This window comes from Brassica oleracea, chromosome C7 (assembly GCF_000695525.1).
Source record: "Brassica oleracea var. oleracea cultivar TO1000 chromosome C7, BOL, whole genome shotgun sequence".
Lineage (NCBI taxonomy): Eukaryota > Viridiplantae > Streptophyta > Magnoliopsida > Brassicales > Brassicaceae > Brassica > Brassica oleracea.
In genome coordinates, this window is record NC_027754.1 from 633114 (window position 1) to 653178 (window position 20065).

General features: G+C 35.3%; 1 protein-coding gene and 3 long non-coding RNA genes across 13 annotated transcripts; all 4 read left to right on the top strand.

The window, feature by feature from the left end:
- The first annotated feature begins 1337 nt into the window (after positions 1–1337).
- Positions 1338–10037, top strand: LOC106301532 (myosin-13-like). Its single transcript, XM_013737956.1, has 38 exons — positions 1338–1536; positions 1943–2068; positions 2168–2311; positions 2387–2532; positions 2652–2817; positions 2908–2966; positions 3066–3225; positions 3368–3517; positions 3581–3708; positions 3771–3917; positions 4005–4106; positions 4268–4325; positions 4404–4505; positions 4597–4634; positions 4724–4850; positions 4944–5114; positions 5197–5328; positions 5409–5518; positions 5599–5659; positions 5732–5888; positions 5976–6169; positions 6278–6397; positions 6575–6673; positions 6779–6991; positions 7087–7247; positions 7349–7460; positions 7533–7646; positions 7708–7878; positions 7966–8115; positions 8204–8365; positions 8458–8568; positions 8677–8747; positions 8836–8935; positions 9012–9068; positions 9151–9207; positions 9290–9370; positions 9458–9528; positions 9656–10037. The coding sequence occupies exons 1-38, from the start codon at positions 1534–1536 to the stop codon at positions 9771–9773; spliced, it is 4449 nt and encodes a 1482-aa protein (XP_013593410.1). The 5' UTR covers positions 1338–1533; the 3' UTR covers positions 9774–10037.
- Positions 10038–11602: 1565 nt separating this feature from the next.
- LOC106304258 lies at positions 11603–13278 on the top strand. Of its 6 annotated transcripts, none has more exons than XR_001262682.1 (6): positions 11605–11858; positions 11984–12234; positions 12343–12473; positions 12761–12838; positions 12916–12999; positions 13091–13278. It is a non-coding gene; the product is annotated as an uncharacterized LOC106304258 (long non-coding RNA). The 6 variants fall into 6 exon arrangements; XR_001262681.1 differs by having other exon boundaries at positions 12365–12473; XR_001262685.1 differs by lacking the exon at positions 12343–12473 and having other exon boundaries at positions 11603–11776; positions 12104–12234.
- A 1788-nt stretch (positions 13279–15066) lies between these two features.
- On the top strand, positions 15067–16839 carry LOC106301805. Of its 5 annotated transcripts, none has more exons than XR_001262288.1 (5): positions 15067–15602; positions 15714–16215; positions 16300–16359; positions 16472–16631; positions 16808–16839. It is a non-coding gene; the product is annotated as an uncharacterized LOC106301805 (long non-coding RNA). The 5 variants fall into 5 exon arrangements; XR_001262287.1 differs by having other exon boundaries at positions 16811–16839; XR_001262286.1 differs by having other exon boundaries at positions 16472–16719; positions 16811–16831.
- A 749-nt stretch (positions 16840–17588) lies between these two features.
- On the top strand, positions 17589–18117 carry LOC106301803. The gene is made up of 2 exons (XR_001262284.1): positions 17589–17696; positions 17805–18117. It is a non-coding gene; the product is annotated as an uncharacterized LOC106301803 (long non-coding RNA).
- The last annotated feature ends 1948 nt before the right edge of the window (positions 18118–20065 follow it).

The window sequence follows — 20065 nt, forward strand, 5'->3', positions numbered from 1 at the left end:
TGAAATTTAGAAAGCTCATAGGCCTTGTTCGGGTTTAAGCTTATGTGGAGTGGCTCTTGTATTGGTGTGTTATCAAGTTTTTCATCCGGTCTCTGTTGAAGATCCATTTGGGCTCATTTGTGCTACGATATGGTCATCGGCTCGTCGCTGCACAAACTTTGAGGATCCACCACCTTTTTGTGTTGGTTCTTTAGATAATAACCTCTTTCAGGTCCACTACAATGATCTATGAAGTTTCTACTACCTGCTTCTATCCTTTACTTAGAGTCTGGAGTGTTGGACACATACGTTTACAATCATCAAGTCCACTTCATATCTTATGTCTCAGCTATTAGCTTATGTTTTGTATTTATTTTCATCCTTTCTTTTTAGTCTAGATAATCTTATGGCTTTGAAAAGATTTCGATCTTTGGGGTTTTTGGTTCCACAAAGAAAGTGTTCTTTGCCGGCTTATGGGTGTACAATTGTATTTCACTTATTTCAATATAATTTTTCGGATGACAAAAAAGGAAGAAATTATTAGTCAATAAATCAAAACTAAATGCAAAATAAAATATTGCATATGGTTATGTTTAACAAAATAAATAGATATATAAATCTAGCTCAATTTAATGTCATCGACGTGGAAATAATTTAAGTAAAGATAAAATTAACAACTAATTTATTTATGTAATTATTACCACTAAATGCTTCCTGCCTTTATCTTCATATTATTAAATATTTTCACTATAATTAACAAAAGTTCTAATTATTAACAAGAAAATGAAATAAAATAAATAAATGCACATTATGATAATATTTTTAACAAACATTTCCTTACATTTTAAGAAAACAATTACTATTTTTCTTTTATTATTAAAAATTGAAACCGAGTCACATACTATTGGTTAATTAAGATTTTTATTAAAATCTATCTACGTAAGATTAGATTCCAAGTCAAATTTATGGTATTTTAAGAGATCACATTTAATGTATTTAGAAATAATTTCTAAAAATGTGAATCTGACGTTTTACATAGAATTTTGAGTAAAATAAACAATAATGAGCAAAAAAAGATGTTGACAAAAAAAAAAGAACAAAAAGAGAATTAAATATATTCTGCTTTGGAAAATTTATATTTGACTATTTTAGTTATAGAAAACAAAAACAAAAACAAAATAGAGATGATTATTTGTTGGTAGCAAGAAGGGTATTTCAGGAATTGATTATTTCTTAATGAGCAATTTATATTACTAAGAAACAGAGAAGACGTTAAAAGAAAAACGAAATTATAAGACAAAACCAAACATAAAAAAAGAGGAAGATTTATGATTTCTTCATGACCAATTTATTTCTTCCAAATTTGCTCAAATGCCTTTAAGCAGCTCTCTCACATACCCAACTCTATAAGATACAGTTTAGACTTTTTCTATGTTTGTTTTGCATTCGGTCTGAACTCTCCAGCTTGAGCAAGTGAATGATCCTTTGTTGCTAGAATCATCTCTTTCGCTTAGGGTGAAAAAGGGTTTCGGATTTGATAAATCTCCGGTGAAAATGGTACTCTAATCTTTGGTTTCTTTTGTTTTAAACATTTCAATTTCAAAGTTTTGATCTTTTTTTTTCAGTTTCAAACGGCAAAGGCCTAAGCTTTGATACATAATTTTTTTTGGTTATATATTGTTGGGTTTCAATGTACTTTGCTTCTTCTGGGCTTCAATGTACCTGGAAAAGTGATTGTCCAGTGATGAACATCATAGTGGAAAAGTGTTTCTGATGTTTTTAAGGTTTTATCATTTGTTGATTTCATTGTGAATATTTTAATTCGTTTTATTCAGTTTTTTTTATTTTTATTTTGTGGGGTCTAGTTCTTGAGCGTTAAGCCTCTAAACTGTTTTATGTCTTCACTTTCCGTTAATTAAAGAGTTTTTTTTTTGTCACGATTAAGAGTTGATTGCTTCTTCAGGCTTCTTCTACAGTTAAACTTGGCTCCTTCGTTTGGGTGGAAGATCCAGAGGAGGCATGGTTAGATGGTGAAGTTACTGAGGTTAATGGAGTTGATATTAAGGTCCGATGTACTTCAGGGAAGACGGTATGTGTAACCAGACTTTAGAGACACACTTTGACTATGCATAAGGATGGAATCTGTATGTGTTGGTTTGTTTCTCATACTTATGTTGAATTTTTTCAGGTTGTTGTCAAAGTTTCAAACACATATCCAAAAGATATGGAAGTTCCTCCTTCTGGAGTGGCCGACATGACAACGCTAGCATATCTACATGAACCAGGAGTCCTCCAGAATTTGAAATCAAGATATCACTTAGACGACATATATGTGAGCTTCCTTTACCTTTCTGTTTTGTTGGTTCTGTTAGACATTTGGTAGACTGAATTTTTTTTACTTTACTAGACTTACACAGGAGATATATTGATTGCGGTGAACCCTTTTAAACAACTAGAGAACCTTTACAATGACCATATGATTGCACTCTTCAAAGGAGCTCCCTTTGGATCATTGATGCCTCATCCGTTTGCAGTTGCTGATGCAGCTTACAGGTACCTGTCATTCAGCGTTGAAGTTTTTTTTTTTCTTTTCTATCTTGTTCCATTCATCATTGGTTAATGTTTCCTGCTTTACATTTTTTTGTTCTTCTTCATGCTTGGGGTGGGTGTAGACAAATGATTAATGAGGGTGTTAGTCAATCAATCTTGGTAAGTGGTGAAAGTGGAGCAGGGAAGACTGAGACTGCTAAAACGCTTATGAAATATCTGGCTAAAATGGGAGGTCGAGCTGTCAGTGATATCTCGACCAGAAGGAGTGTTGAAGATCAAGTTTTGGAGGTATGTAATGGCAATATTTTTTTTATTATAGAACTTGTGGATTTGTAAAAGATCATTCTTTGACATGAATGGTTTATGTTCTCTGTGCAGTCAAATCCTGTTCTAGAAGCATTTGGGAATGCGAAAACCGTCAGAAACAACAATTCAAGGTGAGTGGAACCACACAAGTTTCATAACTTTTTTTTCTTACTATGAGTATCCGTTGGCTAAATTTTCATCTATATAATAATCTTATTATCATGTTGCAGTCGATTTGGTAAATTCGTGGAGATTCAGTTCGATCAAAGGGGAAGGATATCAGGAGCTGCCATCAAGACTTATTTGTTAGAGAGATCAAGGGTGTGCCAAGTGTCAGATAATGAGAGAAACTATCACTGCTTTTACATGCTTTGTGCTGCACCACCAGAGGTATACATCATATGGCTTTTCTTTCTTGTTCCCTTTTACTGATAGTTTGAAGTTTCATTGACGTTTTAGTGTTTTCTAAGCCCATATCTCTGAAATTGTTGTCCTGTTGTTTCTCATTTAACCTTCTTTAATCGTTTGACAGGACACTAGAAAACTAAAACTAGAAGATCCAACAAAATACCGTTATCTGAATCAATCTCGCTGTATTAAGTTAGAGGGGATGGATGATTCAAAAGAGTATACTAAAACCCGAGAAGCAATGAGCATTGTCGGGATAAGCTTAGAGGAGCAGGTAGTTTATTGTTCCCTTCTGCTAGTAAAAAAATGGTGTAATTTGATATCACTTTCTTTTCAGGAAGCAATATTTCGAATTTTGGCGGCTATTCTTCATCTAGGTAACATAGAATTTACAAGCGGAGAAGAAACAGACTCATCAGCTCCAAAAGACAAGAAGTCACTGAAGATTGCAGCTGAGCTTTTCATGTAAGTCACTCATGAATTTGAATGATAAAAGAAGCTATTCATGACTCTTTATATTTCGGCAGGTGTGATGAGCAAGCACTGGAAGATTCTCTTTGCCAACGTGTAATGGTGACACCTGAAGAAACACTTTCCAGATGTCTGGATCCTGAATCTGCAGCATTCAGCAGAGATGCTTTGGCAAAATTTGTATACTCAAGATTGTTTGATTGGTATGTGTAGTATCTCGGAGCACATGATTCTCTTTCTTGTTTCCCAAAATGTTACTTTCCTAACTCTTTGCTTATTGCTCTTTGTAGGATTGTTAACAAGATCAATAATTCAATTGGGCAAGATCCTGACTCGAAAAACATGATCGGAGTGCTTGATATTTATGGATTCGAGAGTTTCAAGACAAACAGGTGCGTATGCAGTAAACCGGTTTAGTAAAATCCTATGGAACAAAAGGCTCACATGATGACATGTATCTAACTCTAGGAAGCAATGGATATATTAAAAGTCACATTTCTTTCTTTTTTTTTTAATCAGAAAAGTCACATTTCTCAAATGCACTTTTTTGCAGCTTTGAACAATTTTGCATCAATTTGACCAATGAGAAACTTCAGTTCCACTTTAATGAGGTTTGTCTGAATTCTAATCTATCTCTCTTCTGATATCTGCCTTATAGTATTGATCCATGATCCTCTTTCCTTGGACAGCACGTCTTAAAAATGGAACAAGATGAGTACAAGAAAGAAGAAATTGAGTGGAACCACATCGATTTCCCAGATAATCGATATGTTTTGGAACTTATTGAGAAGGTAACTAACTAGTTTTGTAAGCGAACTCTTTGTGAATAACTTCCATTTTAACTTAGACTCGCATGTTCATCACTGTTTTCTCACCTTTCAGAAACCTGGTGGTATTATTGCTCTTCTGGACGAGGCTTGGTAAGAGTCTTAAGAGCTTTCCAGTTGCTATTAATCCGCATGTTCTGTCTCTGTGTTTGATATGGACGTTTTATACCTTCATCTTGCAGCATGTTCCCAAGATCAACGCATGAAACATTTTCTCAAAAGATGTATGAAACACTCAAAAAGAACGAGTACTTCCGCAAGCCAAAATTAGCTCGTACTGACTTCACAGTTTGCCACTACGCCGGTGATGTGAGTAGAAAACCTGCTTTAGCTTTCTCAAATTCTAATAACACAATCATGTCCTGAAATACTAAAAGTACTGAGTTTTTTTTTTGTTTTCAGGTCACTTATCAGACCGAACAGTTTCTGGAAAAGAACAAAGATTATGTTGTCGCTGAACATCAGGCTCTTCTTGGTGCTTCTAGATGCACTTTTATTGCAGGTCTATTTCCTCTTCAAATGGAAGATGCTAGCAAACAGTCGAAGTTCTCTTCTGTAGCTTCACAATTTAAGGTAGAATGAGTTTTTTTTCTTTTATTATGTAGACAAATCGTTATCTAAAAATTACTGACGTCATTATCTTTACTTTATGCAGCAACAATTGGAATTATTGATTGAACGTCTCAGTACTACTGAGCCTCGCTATATTCGTTGCGTTAAGCCCAATAATCTTCTGAAGCCTTCTATCTTTGAGAACCAAAATGTACTGCAACAGCTACGTTGTGGGGTGAGATTCACTTACCATTTTTTTGGTTTGTTAATTTTTCCGTGCAAGTTTTAAACTTCTGTATAAGCATTTTTTTACAGGGTATGATGGAGGCAATTGAGATTTGTCGTGCTGGATATCCTACACGAAAACTTTTTGATGAATTCCTTGACAGATTTAGTATCCTAGCTTCTCTTACTTTGGATAAGAGGTTTGAACTCTCTCAACTCAAAGGTTGAAAGCTTACCTAAGATATTGAAAACGTTCTAACTTTAGGCTTGTTCCTACTAGTTATGATGAGAAAGAAGCCTGCAAGAAACTTCTGGAGGCAGTTGGACTCGAAGGATACCAGGTGCTCATTTGATGAATGCTTGTTTGATTTTATCCTGCTTTAACGTGGAGCTTAACGTTCTTGTTTTTGAAGATTGGAAAGACGAAGGTTCTCCTCATGGCTGGACAGATGGCTGAATTAGATGCTCGGAGGACTGAGGTCTTAGGAAGAGCTGCCAGAATTATACAGTGGAAATTCCGCTCCTACCTTCTCATCAAAGCTGCAATTAACATGCAGGCTGTGTGCAGAGGTATATAATAATTTAATTATTTATTTAGTTAGAGAACAAATTGGAGTCTTGCATTTACTATTTGCTTTGTTATCCATCATTTTACAGGTCATCTTGCTCGACATAGATTTGAGGACATTCGCAGAAAAGAAGCGGCTGCTTTGAAGATCCAGAGAGCTTTGCGGAGCTACCTTGAGAGGCGTACTTACATAGAAGCTGTTGTTACAGTTCAGTCATGTTTGCGTGGTATGGATGCTCGAAATGCACTACCAAGGAATACCAAGTCCACACTTGTTATTCAGGTGGCTTACTCTGCTCTTCTTTTCATCTTTGATCTTTGCACGCTTTTCTCATCCCTCCATATTTCCCTTAGACTCTTTGAGTTTAATTTTTCATTACATATATACCAGATCCATTGCCGTAGATTCCTGGCCGAGTCGCACTACAAGAAGCTGAAGAAAGTAGCGGTTACTACACAAAGTGCATGGAGAGCAAGGCTTGCCCGTAAAGAACTGCGAGAGCTTAAGATGGTGAGCCTTATGTCCCTTGATATTTCAGTTCTAAGCATTTCACAAGAAAGATGAGCTTAAATAATGTGGTTAGATGAGTTTAGATCATGGAGCTAGCATCTGGAAACTGGCCTTTTTAATGATTGTTCTGAACAAAATGAAAAACTGCTGCAGTGACGCCTTCATATTTTTCTGCAGGCTGCAAAAGAAACTGGAGCCCTACAAGCAGCCAAGAGCAAGCTTGAGGAGCAAGTGGAAGATCTCAAGTTGACACTGGAGCTAGAGAAACACATGAGGGTAAGATTATACATACATCCTCGAACGTTGTCCTCTTTCTAAAAATAGTTCTCTGGACACTGGCAACAGATTCTTCACCTGCTATTGTGGCTTTTGACGTTGTAGGTGGACGTGGAAGAAAGTAAAACACAAGAAAATGCGAAACTGCAATTGGCATTGCAGGAAGTACAAGACCAGCTCAAGGAAACCAAAGTGTCTCTCATAAAGGAAGTGGAAGCTGCGAAAAAGACTGCAGAAATGGTTACTGTGGTAAAGGAGGTTCCTATTGTTGACACTGAGCTAGTGGAGAAACTCAAGAGTGAAAACGAAAACCTCAAGGTATGGAATCTGCGCTATTCTTTTCTATTTTTGGAATATCAAAGCTGTAGAAAACCAAAGCAATGTTTGGAACTTCATTTCTCTTTCATATGCAGTCCATGGTAACTTCGCTGGAGCAGAAGATAGATGAAACAGAGAAAAAATTCAAGGAGACAACCAAAATTAGCGAGGAGAGACTGAAGCAGGTTTTAGAAGCTGAAAGCAAGGCTTTGGAAGCTGAAAGAAAAATCGTTGATTTGAAGACAGCCATGGACAAGTATTTACCATTGGTCTCTTAGCTATTGAATTTCCAAGAGATTTTTTGAGGTTTCAATACATCACTGACAGTCAATATATGCGCTTTTTCTTCATTTGCAGACTCCAAAAGATGTTAGAGAATGTGAAAAATGAAAATCAAGTTTTGAAGCAATCTGTCTCAAGCACACCTGTTGAGACAGCATCAGAAACTTTCCCTTCTACTCCAGTAAAGGTAGACATATCTAGAGAAATATTTGAAATGACTCTCTCAATCTATCATCCTAATTAGCTATTGTTGGCGCAGAACCTGCAAAATGTCCACCATCCTAGCGAAGAAGATGCGTCTCTGCAGGGAACTATGTTTACCACACCAGCAAGGATTCAAGAACCGAGGGGATCCCGTTTTGATCCTCGACATGTATGTTGTTAAATTTACTCCATTATGTGCTTCCAGTCTTTGACTCTTGTTGTTGGTACAGGAGGATGTGGATGCCCTAATCAACTGTGTCACAAAAAGTGTTGGATTCAGTCAGGGGAAGCCTGTAGCGGCATTTACCATCTACAGATGTCTTCTTCATTGGAAGTCTTTTGAAGCAGAAAGAACCAATTTGTTTGATCGTCTTGTTCAAATGATTGGTTCTGCTATCAAGGTACATTGTTCATTTCCATAAAACAAATCTTTTCTTTTTTAAGTCTCTTTATGCCAGTGTTGAATGATTAATGATTCTTACTATCAGAATGAAGAAGAAGACAACGCTAGTTTGGCATATTGGTTATCCAATACTTCGACCTTACTGTTCATGCTCCAACAAAGCTTGAAATCTGGTGGAACCGGGGATAATACTCCACTTCGAAACTCACCTTCCTTGGTCTGGTGGATGACCAAGGTACATAATATAGTCATCTTCGTTTTTTTGTTTTATCTTGCTCCCAAAAAACTAAAGAAAACAATTCTTACCGTTTTATTTTACCCAGGGTTTCCGTTCTCCAGCGGCTGAAGCGATTCGGCCAGTTGATGCCAAGGTTCCAGCTCTGCATTTCAAGCAGCAGCTTGCAGCCTATGTTGAAAACATTATTGGGATTATCTGGGATAACCTGAAAACGGAGCTGAACACTTTCCTTACTCTCTGCATCCAGGTTCTATGATCAACAATGCTTCTCTACTTTTCATTGTATGTATGTGTTTTGAGCTGACATGAAAGAATCTCTCTCTCTCTTTCTCTCTCTAGGCACCAGTTACCTATAAGGGGAATGCACTGATATCTGATAGCACTGCTAAACACTGGGAACGGATTACTGAAGCCTTAGATGCACTGTTAAGCACACTTAAAGATAACTTTGTATGTAAAACTCTTTTTCACTCTTATCAAAATTTTGACCCCGGTACAAAAAGTTTCTGCTCTCTAATGTATGTCAAGAGATTCTTATTTAGCTTATTCTTGTTACAGGTTCGTCCGGTTCTTATCCAGACTATATTCTCTCAGGCTTTCTCACTCATCAATGTCCAACTGTTCAACAGGTGAGAGATTGTTTATTTGTTATTGTGGAATATGAATCTTTATTATAAGCAGACTTTGACCCGACGAGATAACTGTTCTGATCTGCAGCCTTGTCACCCGACGAGATAACTGTTCATTTATCAATGGAGAATATGCAAAATCTGGTTTAGATAAGTTAGAGAAATGGTGCTCCGAAACAAATGAAGAGGTATTAGTTTCCTTTTTTCTTATTTTGTTGTTGTCAATAAACACAGTGTCTCACCTATGCGACTTGCCTTCGATAGTATGCTGGCTCATCCTGGGATGTACTAGAACATACCAGACAAGCTGTTGGATTCCTGGTATGTTCTAAACTTGTTTTTGAATCTGAGAAATATCCTCTAAGCAAATCACTTTAAATTTACTTGGATCTAACATCAACAGCTCATCCACAAGAAAGATAGAATCTCATACGAAGATATTGCAAATGATCTGTGTCCAGTAAGTCTCTCTATCAACCAACTCTTTTGTTGAACTTTGAGTTTGTTGTTATGCGTGACACCATTTTTTTTCCTTCACTCAGATCCTTAGTGTACAGCAGCATTTCAGACTGTGTACTCTGTACAAGGATGAAATCTACAACACAGAAAGTGTTGATCAAGAGGTAAGCTTTCTGAGGAAATACTGCTGTAATTTTTTTTTTAATTCTTTGTCTCTTGTAGTTTTGATCTTCTGATGATCGATCAATCAGGTGTTCGAAAGCATGGAAAAAGTTTTGATACTGATAGACATCAGCGACTTCTTGTTAAAAGATGATTCTAGGTAAGTATCTATCTTCTTACTGTAAATATAGTAGGAATAGGAAACTCTGATATCGTTTGCTGCTTATGAATATCAAATACCGATGACCTTGACTAAACAAATACCGTTTCCTTTTGGGCTCCTGCAGCAACAGCATGTCCATGTTGATCGATGACTTATCAAGTTCGATGCAAGATAAGGACTTTTCCCAAGTGAAACCTGCCGAGGAACTTGTGGAGAACCCATCTTTCGTTTTCTTGCAGTAGTGCAAGTCATAGAAACCAAAACTGCCCCCTTCAACAAAAAAAATATAGGAGGAAGAATCTCAGAGAAAATGGCTGAAGAATTTTTTAAGATTCGCCAGTTTGTTTATTTGTTTCTCATTACATATCTCTCTCTAGTTATTCCAGAGAGCTTAATTATATAACTTGTTTTGCTGGGAGAAAACAAAAGACATGGTCAGTTCTTGTTGGTGTTGTGCAGTTTTTCTTATCTATTTTCCTTTTTTATCTAATTTTATAAGTTTTATTTCAGTTTTTTTTTCCCAAATTGAAATTTATTCATAAGCGAACCGCGATTGTTTAATACATAAGTTGGCGGATACAAAATCTCCATAGACAGTAGCCCAAAGAACAGGCAGCTAAAACCCACACCAGGTCACCTTTCGAACATAACCTTAACAAGGCAAGGAAACTATACCATTCACTAGGATAAACTAAAGATAGTATCACTAGAACATACGACAAACCAGTGCAAGAGACTTTCCAAATAGCAGGTAAGAATGATCTGGATAAATCGATGCTGCCCTCGACACGCCATACGAAACAATCCACTGGTAGAACCCAAAGACACCGATGCGCCTTCTCAAACTCGGATCTATCGCTGCCGCCTATGCCCTGCCAAACGATACCATTCCCACTCAAAACTAAGAAACAAGGCTTCACAACCCGACAAGACAGATCGCTTCACGATCCTCAAAACTTTCGGATACGGCTTGAACGCACTCTCTGACGTCCACTTAACACCTAAATAGAAGTCCACCATAAACCTTCACACAAACAAGCCTCGGCGATCGGAACCCCAAACCAAATACAAACATTAACCACCAAACCGACGAGAGATCACAGGTACCACCACAACAAGAGGAGAAACCTACAACTGAAACTGTCAAACACAAGACGGAATTAAACAAGATTTAGCTCAAACTAAAGAGGAGGAGCAGATCCTCCCTCACGTAGCGGCGGTGAGAAGCACATCCAACCATGGAGGGAGATCGGTGGCTATGGAATTTTTCTTCTTCTTATCGTTTTGATGAAAGAGAAAAGATGAGTTTGTGATTTGAGTTTTATTTCAGTTCTAATATTTTTTATTATTGTAGTTAAATATTAGCAATTCCAAAGCAAAAATAATTTATGTTCTAAAAAATAGATTTATGCTCAAATAAGCTTTGAAGGAAGGTAATCATCGCTCATCAGAGCTTTATTTTGAAAGAAAGTAAATAAAAAAATAGAAAAAGTTTGAGGTTGGCTCATAAATGTTGAAGGAGGAGAGCTGCAATTCTATTGGTCACATTCACCAATGACACAAGTAGGAATATTTCTTCAAATCTACTTGCTTGAAAATCGTATTTGCATGGGCTTATGGACTTGTCATTAGTCAATACAATGGACTTCGTCAGATCATTCAAATATCAAATGAAGTGAAATGCACCAGTAGTTATGGTTATGTTTGGGTCTGAGAAGATGTCGTCTCTATTCTCCACCCATATGGTATATAGTTTGTACAAAAAAGTATGCTTTTAGTAGAAAAAAAATCAATGATATTTTTGTTGTTGTAAATTGACATGCATTTAGCTGTGTACTTATATTATTTGTGCTCGTTTTCTCTATTGAATTAATTGAAAGTTGACAAAAAAAAAAAAAGAGTTAGTTGAAATCTATATATCTATATCTATATCTATTATTATAAAAACATGTTTATTCACTCCTTCTTGCGACACCTCATCCGCCACGTCAGAAAACCGCTTCTCCAGAAGCTGACATGTGTCAATTATTCTAAACGCATCGTATCACTAACATGATGGTATCATGGGCTTCGTCTGCGTGTTGTGCGATTGAGCTTTGTAATGGGGAAATAGATCCAGCCCGGATAGATTGATGTCGCCTCTAACCCTAGAACGTCTGAGGCGAATAACCGAGGTCCGTCGCTCCCCTCCGTGCGGTGGCGAGGCACTGAAGTTTAAGCTTCTTCCCACGCACGACCTTAAACGGTCTGATTTATGTCTTCGTCTTTACTTTCATTGATTCGTTCTCCACGATCTGAGAGGCGGCGTAGGTTCAGTATAAATATATGTTAGATTCTTCTCCTTGAACACATCTTATGCCCGTGACGGGTGAGATTATAATTTCTTTCGTCAGATCAGTTGCGGTCGTAATCTCTCTCTCTCTTTTTTTGGTTGTGGTTATGATGTGGTTAGTCCAGGGCTGCTACACGAGATGCTTGGATCTACCAAAACAAGAGATTCAAAAGCTTGGAAGGTGTTTTTGCATTAATTCACTTTTTTCTTTGACTTTCTCTATGTGGGTGTGGAAAACAGAAGGTCCTTTCATCACATTTGTTCATTGCCAACGACAAAGAAAAATGTTGTGTACGTCACACCTTTTGAAAAATGTCATCTTCAGCGACTCTTCATGTTTTAGCGGATTTCCCATTCCTAAACAAATCCAGGTTCGATCATTCTTCATGTTTCTTTCAAGCTTGATTCTGAGACAGATTTGACATCGTATGCTTCTAATATATTTCATCGTCCATCCATCAAATTAATCTTGCTTGCAGTCCTTTTTTTTGTTGACTATAGGAGGCCACAATATCTACAGAAAAGGAAAATTAGTTCTCAAATGAAAGCACTTGCAAACCATTCCCATTTCCCAGAGTTTACTCATACAACATCACCAGAGAAGAGATAGGTGCTTCTTTTTCTTTTGTTATTCGCTTTTTTATTTTTATTTTAAATGACACCACAATCTCCTCGTGTTCAAATAAGTTCTATAAGAGAGTGATGTCAGGTTCGAAAAAGAAAAGAAACTAATCAAGTAATGATGTTCACAAGTTTTGATGATCAATCTGTGTTTCAGTCCATAGATGCAAATCTAAGTCGACCATCATTGAATAGCTATATTCATTTCACACATAAGATGCAAAATTGTTTGAACTAAATAGATTTTGATTTAACATGTGATTATTATTGTAATAGGAGGGAGATGAGGGTTAAGAATGGATACATCGATGGTAATGGCAAATAGAAGTTCTCATGTGGTGATTGGTGACAAGAGTATGTGTTCCCAGCGACTAAAACCATTATTATCTCACACATTGCATATCGTATAACCACTTCATTTTGTTTTCCAGTTAATCGGATACAAGAGCTGACGGACAATATTTTGCATGCCAACTTCAGGTCTCCTTTACACTGACAAACACGTAAATCTAAGTGTAAGTGGATCTATTAGATATTATAGAGATCACAGATTTGTATAAAAAAAACTTAAAATCTTTTGGTGACATTGTGTTGTCTGTTACGAAGAGGGAGTACCCATGTCTCATCCTCACCAATCTCTTCCATCACACTGCTCTATTAGTGAGTTAAGTTTCTTTCTCTCTGTTGTTTATTCAGATTATTTATTTATTATTTTCACTATTATTTACTTAAGCCCCCATGTTCTCTTAGGAATGGTATAAGAGGCTGATCATGAGTTTATTCTTTGTCAGCCCCAAAAGTCATTGACTCAAAAACCTGTCATGTTGCTTAATCACACATCTGAGTGTATACATGACATCTACCTGTAAAACAAAACCGAATCCAAAACACGCCACATACATTCCAAAAATCAATAGCAAGCACCAAACTGTGCACAAGGAATATAAGCATAAGAAGAAGTTATTCAAACTAATCATGATTCATGAATAACAACCAAAACAAAATAACAATACACCACTGACAGTTGTTACAACCAAATCTTACAGCTAAAAACAACAACCAAATTATGCAAACCAACTTAATAAAAATCAAATTATTTACATGTAATGAAGATATAAATTCTTTACTCTGAAAAATAGAGAGTGCTGAAGATTACTGTCAAATGATTATTAAAAATAACAATGCGATCTCATAATTATATTCTTTATTTATTTGTTTATAATATCATTTTTAATCTACATTGTTTTTAAAATGTTTCATAAATTTAATGTAAATTCATATAAAATAGTTTTTATAGCTTCTACAAAGGACTGCTATCGAGGATTCTCTTTAACATACGATTAAGTATTAAACTAGTGTGTTTTTCTTTGCTTTTTATTATAATTGTAACATAGAGAATTTAAAATCTCCCAAAACTGTTCAGTTTAGATGAATGACTATAAAAGTCAGTGTATGAGATTAAATAAGAAAATCTTTACTTAATCTATACAAGAATTAATATTAGGAAAAAACAAACAATTTTAACACTAAATCAAAACCGCAACAAGGCTAAAACATTTTCGTATATTGGCAAAAAAAAACTGTGATAAAGGTAAATATCTCTATGCCATACTTCTGCTAAGCATGAGAGCATGAAGAATGCATGAAATTTGTGGATCACCATGAACAGCTAACCCACATGTATGGAGCTGACAAATGCTGAGATAGATCAAACTTTCCTTATGCGACATCTCTATATTGAAAAAGAAATGTTATAGAACTAATATGATCTTTACAATGCCACCAAGAAAGTGGCATCTCAATAATCTGGAAAATCGATACAGTGATTGTTATTACTATGAGCAAATGGAAAAAAAAATTTTGAGTTGGTTTTACGGTGACTACACGCATCGAACACTACTCAGTTTTCACACTTTCCAGTTTCAATCTTTTTTTACTTTAATCAGCTTTGCATTACTACCTTCTTTTCGTTCAATATGACATTTTACTTTTTAATAAGAAATGCAACTTCAAATAATCACCACTTCCACTCCAATAGCATGTCAAAAGACTATGATTTCAGCATAAAAAGTAAATACTCTTATAAAATACATAAAAAAGTACCGACAACCCAATCTTTCGAACCCAAATATTACGAGCCACAAATAACGTACCAAATATGGGATCAAATTTTTGTAAAAGGAAACAATACGAAGACCATTTGAAGTCCTCACATCATATCAATGACACAACTCTTTAATATAAAAATAACTATTGTAAACAAACAAAATATATCTTATCACATATAATCTTTCTTTACCTATAACTTTTTAAAAGACAAAAATTATTATCATACACATCTCTTGCAAATGCAAACCTAAAACACAAACTACAAAATCATACAAAAACTAATAACCTAGATTACAAATAAAGTATATCCCGCCGGTAGGGCGGGCCGACCCTAGTATATCTATATAAGTATGTTTGTTTCCTTTGTACGCTGTCCACGTAGGATGACACGTCATTAATTTGTGTGTCTGTGTGCTGACACGTGTCCCACATCCAAAACGCAACTCTTCCACATCCAAAACGCAACTCTTCAACATTTGGGTACGAGACGATCAATCTTCCTCAAGGTTTCTGAAACTGAGTGCGTTATGGATTCGTACAGTTCTTCAATGCTTTGTTTGCAATGGCGAGGATCTGTGATATCATGTATAAAAAAGTCAGTATTTTTCTTCTGAAAATCACGATCTCTTCATCGGACCTGGAATCAATCCACCGTCTCTCACCTGCGATCATTGCATGAAGACGAAGTCGTTGCCGTGACGTTCGATATTCACTTCACCACCTCTGGTCAATCAAGACGTGATGGTTTAGGGGTGCATTTCAATCAACTTAATTATGCTTCTGCTCCTTACCTCCGTTGCCAAAACTGTAAAGGAAATCTTCTGCGAGGGATCGAGTCTTCTGCGTTTTTAGGGGCAAGCAGCAACGGATTAGCGATAGTCCTCCTGATCCAATCAAGCTTTTATCCACTTCCCTCAACAAACGGTTTCTCAGTCCTCCTGATCCAATCAAGCTTACCTTCACTTCATCCTACAAACGGTTTCTCATCTCTCTTAATTTAGATGGATAGGTGAAAACATCAAATCTCATCATTCATACTGCTGATCACAAAAAAGCTCCTATTCTGTTTATTCTGTTGTGCTATTGTAAAGGAGACTTTATGAAACAATTTTATATGCAGAAACCGTTTGGCGTGTAAGTATATTGAAGAATGGGTAAACTATTAAAGAGGTGACGGAGAAGTTCGTTGAGAGATACAGTAACATTAAATTTCTGCAAGGCTATGGCTTGACTGAGACGGCGGCTATAGTTGCTTCTATGTTTACTAAAGAGGAGACTGAGAGGTACGGATCCTCTGGTTTGCTTGCTCCGAACATGGATGGTAAGATTGTGGATCCGGATACGGGTCGGGTCTTGGGGGTGCATCGAACCGGGGAGCTCTGGCTCCGGAGTCCTACCGTGATGAAATGTGATTGGTTCTTTTCGAAAAGGTGTTTTTGTTTTTGGTATGAAACTGTTTTGAGTTGTTTTTAAAAGGTTATTTTAAGAATGAGGAAGCTACTGCATCTACTATTGATTCATAAGGATAGTTGAAGACTGGAGATTTGTGTTACATTGACGGTGAAGGTTCTGTCTTTGTTGTTGATAGATTAAAGGAGTTTATCAAATGCAATGGTTATCAGGTAATAAACAAAAATCTTTCTTCATGTGTGGATCATCTTTTGTAAAGTTGGTGTGTTTTGGTAATGGTTTAAAATGTTTGTTAGGTTGCTCCAGCTGAGCTTGAAGCATTGTTGTTTGCTCATCCAGAGATTGCTGATGCATCAGTAATACCCTAAGGACTTTTTCTTTTAACATGATAGAGATTGCTAAATTCTTCTCTTTTTAATGACCTTTTTTCTGTAGCTATTTACTTTTTCTTTCTTATGTTTTTTGAAGTATCCCTGACTTGAAAGCTGGGCAATATCCAATGGCATATATCGCAAGAACAGCTGGAAGTAACTTATCCGAAAAATCCCTCTGGCAAAATTTTAAGAAGAGAACTTATAAATCTCACAAACTCGAAGCTCTAGCAAACCACTCTATCTTACACTTCACAGTTAGTTAACTCATTTATTTGGTTAACCGATTATTTATTTCTCTTACATAAATCTCTGTCAAAACTGAATATTGATTTTGCTCAGCCTGTGAGTTCTCTCCTCTCCCTGTGTCGACGTGTTCCTCTTCTTGGTGTCTCTGTTTCTCATATCTGCTATTGTTGATTTTGTCTAGAAGCAGCAGGTCTATTCTAAGTCGCTGCGTCCGAGCCATGTCAGAGTCTCAGACAGCTCTAAAGAATCAGCCACAGTCCTCGGCCTCCTCTGATTTGTTTTTGTGTTAACCTGCAAGTTCATATTCAGAGATTGATTTCAATTATATTCTGTTTACAATAAGGTTTTTAATGTAACATGGATGTGTGTACATCAGGGAAGAAGCAAGCTTTGATATCTTTATCTGACAAGTAGGATTTAGCTACTCTTGGCAACGGTCTTCAAGAGTGGGTATGTCTTATTTCATAATTTTTAGTTATGTTTCTGTTCTAATAAGTGTTTATGGATTGAAAAATGATTCCTTTTTTTCATTGTTTCTACTGGAGGAACTGCCTCTACCTTGGAGAATGCTGGAGTCTCTGTCACTTACAAAGTGGAGACGCTTACTCATTTCCTGAAATGGCAAGTTTCGTTTATCTGACAAGTAGGATTTAGCTACTCTTGGCAACGGTCTTCAAGATCGGGTATGTTTTATTTCATAATTTTTAGTTATGTTTCTGTTCTAATAAGTGTTTATGGATTGAAAAATGATTCCTTTTTTTCATCTCTAGATACACTATTGTTTCTACTGGAGGAACTGCCTCTACCTTGGAGAATGCTGGAGTCTCTGTCACTTACAAAGTGGAGACGCTTACTCATTTCCTGAAATGGCAAGTTTCGTTCTTTAGCTGGTGGTAATGATTAAGCAGTTGAGTTTGGTATATTAAGCTTACCTCTCATTTTGTTTTTTTTTTCCTTCGCAGAAAAGCAGCTTGATGGCCGTGTGAAGAGTTTGCACCCAAACATACACGGTGGTATCCTCGCTAGAAGAGATGTGGAGCATCATATGGAAGCTCTTAATGAGCATGGCATTAGTGAGTTTGGACATTTGATTAGCCTTTTATTTTCTAAGGTTGAGACAAGTTAATATGTAGTACTCCTTCGTGTTAAATAGCATCATTTTGCTTTGTATTGAATGACAGGTACATTTGATGGAAATTTATTGTGGAACCGAACTATTCCTCCGCCATCTCCAATAAGACCTGAAAGATTGGATGTTTCAGATAATCCAACGGCAAAACAAACCCCCTGCCTTCTCTGTTGTACACAGAGAAGTGTCCTTTCTTACACTGCCTCCACTTCTCCATCATATTGGTGAGTTTAAGACTCTTGCAAGATCCTTTCTTCATATGTTTCGACTCTGATGTCTCTGCTCTTTGATCTGTTACTAACATAATACCGTTGTGTATACTATTTGTTAGACTGTTACTGTCTGAAGCTATACCTTCCTCTCTCTCCATGTATACTACAAAACGTGATTAGTGTTTGTGAAAATATCTCGAACAAAAATTATGATTCTTAAATAACTAATAAAAAGAATATGAATTTTTTAAAAAAAAATAATTCAATAACATAAAAATAATTCTGAAAATGAGAATTTATTTTACAATAACAAATAATTAGCCTGAAACACAAGAAATACGAGAAACTAAAAAAATATTATGAAAATAGAATAAGTCACATAATTTTAAAAGATTTTTAACAATTAATTGAGAAAAATATAATAAAATAGAACTAAAAGAATTAATTATAAAAATAAATGAAAATTGTAATTATATAATAACACATTAAAGAAACCATATGCAAATAAATGTAGTAACTTCATGAATTTAAAAGAGAGTTTCAATACAACTAATTTAATACTGATATGAAAATATTTTTTTTTGTAATTATAAATTTTAAATTGAAACTTAATAAAAACGACAAGATATAAGAGTATAAATGAAAGTAGAAAATATAAAATAAACCAATCAAAATATTTATATTACCAAAATAACGAAGAACACATTTCTATCGAAATCATCTCAACCATCAACGTATAAATTTACTTAATTTCAAAAAAATAGTGAAAATTCATAATAAAACCCTATAAAATAAAGTACCCACAAAAATAATTATTCAACCCACATATATCCAAAAGTTCTCAAATAAGAACAACTATTAAACTAATTATACATACTTAACCAACGTGTTTTTCTTTGCTTTTAATTTTAATTGTAATATAAAGAATTTAAAATATCCCAAAACCGTTCAATTCAGATGAATGGCTCTAAAAGTCAGTGTATGAGATTAAATAAGAAAATATTTACTTAATCTATACATGAATTATTATTAGAAAAAAAACAAATAATTTTGACTTTGAAACAAAACTACCACAAGACTAAAACATCTTCAAATATTAGCAAACAACAACTATGGTGAGGTAACTATCTTTATGCCATAATTTTGTTATGCACATGAGAAGACGAGGAATGCATGAAATTTATGGATCGTCATGCAAAAAAACATGTCTCGGGCGGACAAATGTTGAGATAGATCAAACGTTCCTTATGCAGTGTTTCTATATTGAAAAAGAAGTGTTATGAAACTAATATGATCTTTACAATGCCACCACATCTCAATAATCTCGAAAAATGATATATTGATTGTTATTACTATAAACAAATGGAGAAGTTCTTAGTGTTGGTTTTACGGTGATTGACAAGTGTCTACACTTATCGGCCACTACTCAGTTTTTACACTTTCCAGTTTCAATGTGTTCTTATTTTGATTAGCCTTGCACTAATACCTTCTTCTCATTTAATTTAACATTTTACTTTTAATAAGAAATGCAACTTAAAATAATCACCACTTTCGTTCCAATAGCATGTCGAAAATCTATGATTTCAACATAAAGGATAACTTTTATCACATACATAAAAAATTATCCACAACCAAATTCTTCACAGCCTAAATATTACAAATCACAAATAACATACCAAATACAAAATCAATTTTTTTGTAAAATGAAACAACATGAAGAAATTTGAAACCCTCATAACAGAACAATGTCACAAGTCTTTAAAACAACTATTGCAAACAATCAAAATATATTTTATCAAATATAATTCTTCTTCACCTAAAATTTTCTAAAAGACAAAAATTATTATCATATATATCTATTGTTAATGTAAACCAAAAACACAATTCACAAAATTATACAAAAAATAATAACCTAAATTATAAGTAAAATATATCCCGTCCGTAAGGCGGCCGAAAGTAGTCATGCACATAAAGAATGTTGTTCTTAGAAGAAAAGTATAAAATTAATGGGCTCAAATTAAAGCGAGCCGTAATATAGGCAGGCCTTTAAAAGGCCTAAACATCGAAGTGTCTGGAGTATATAGCTGCTATTACCAGGCAA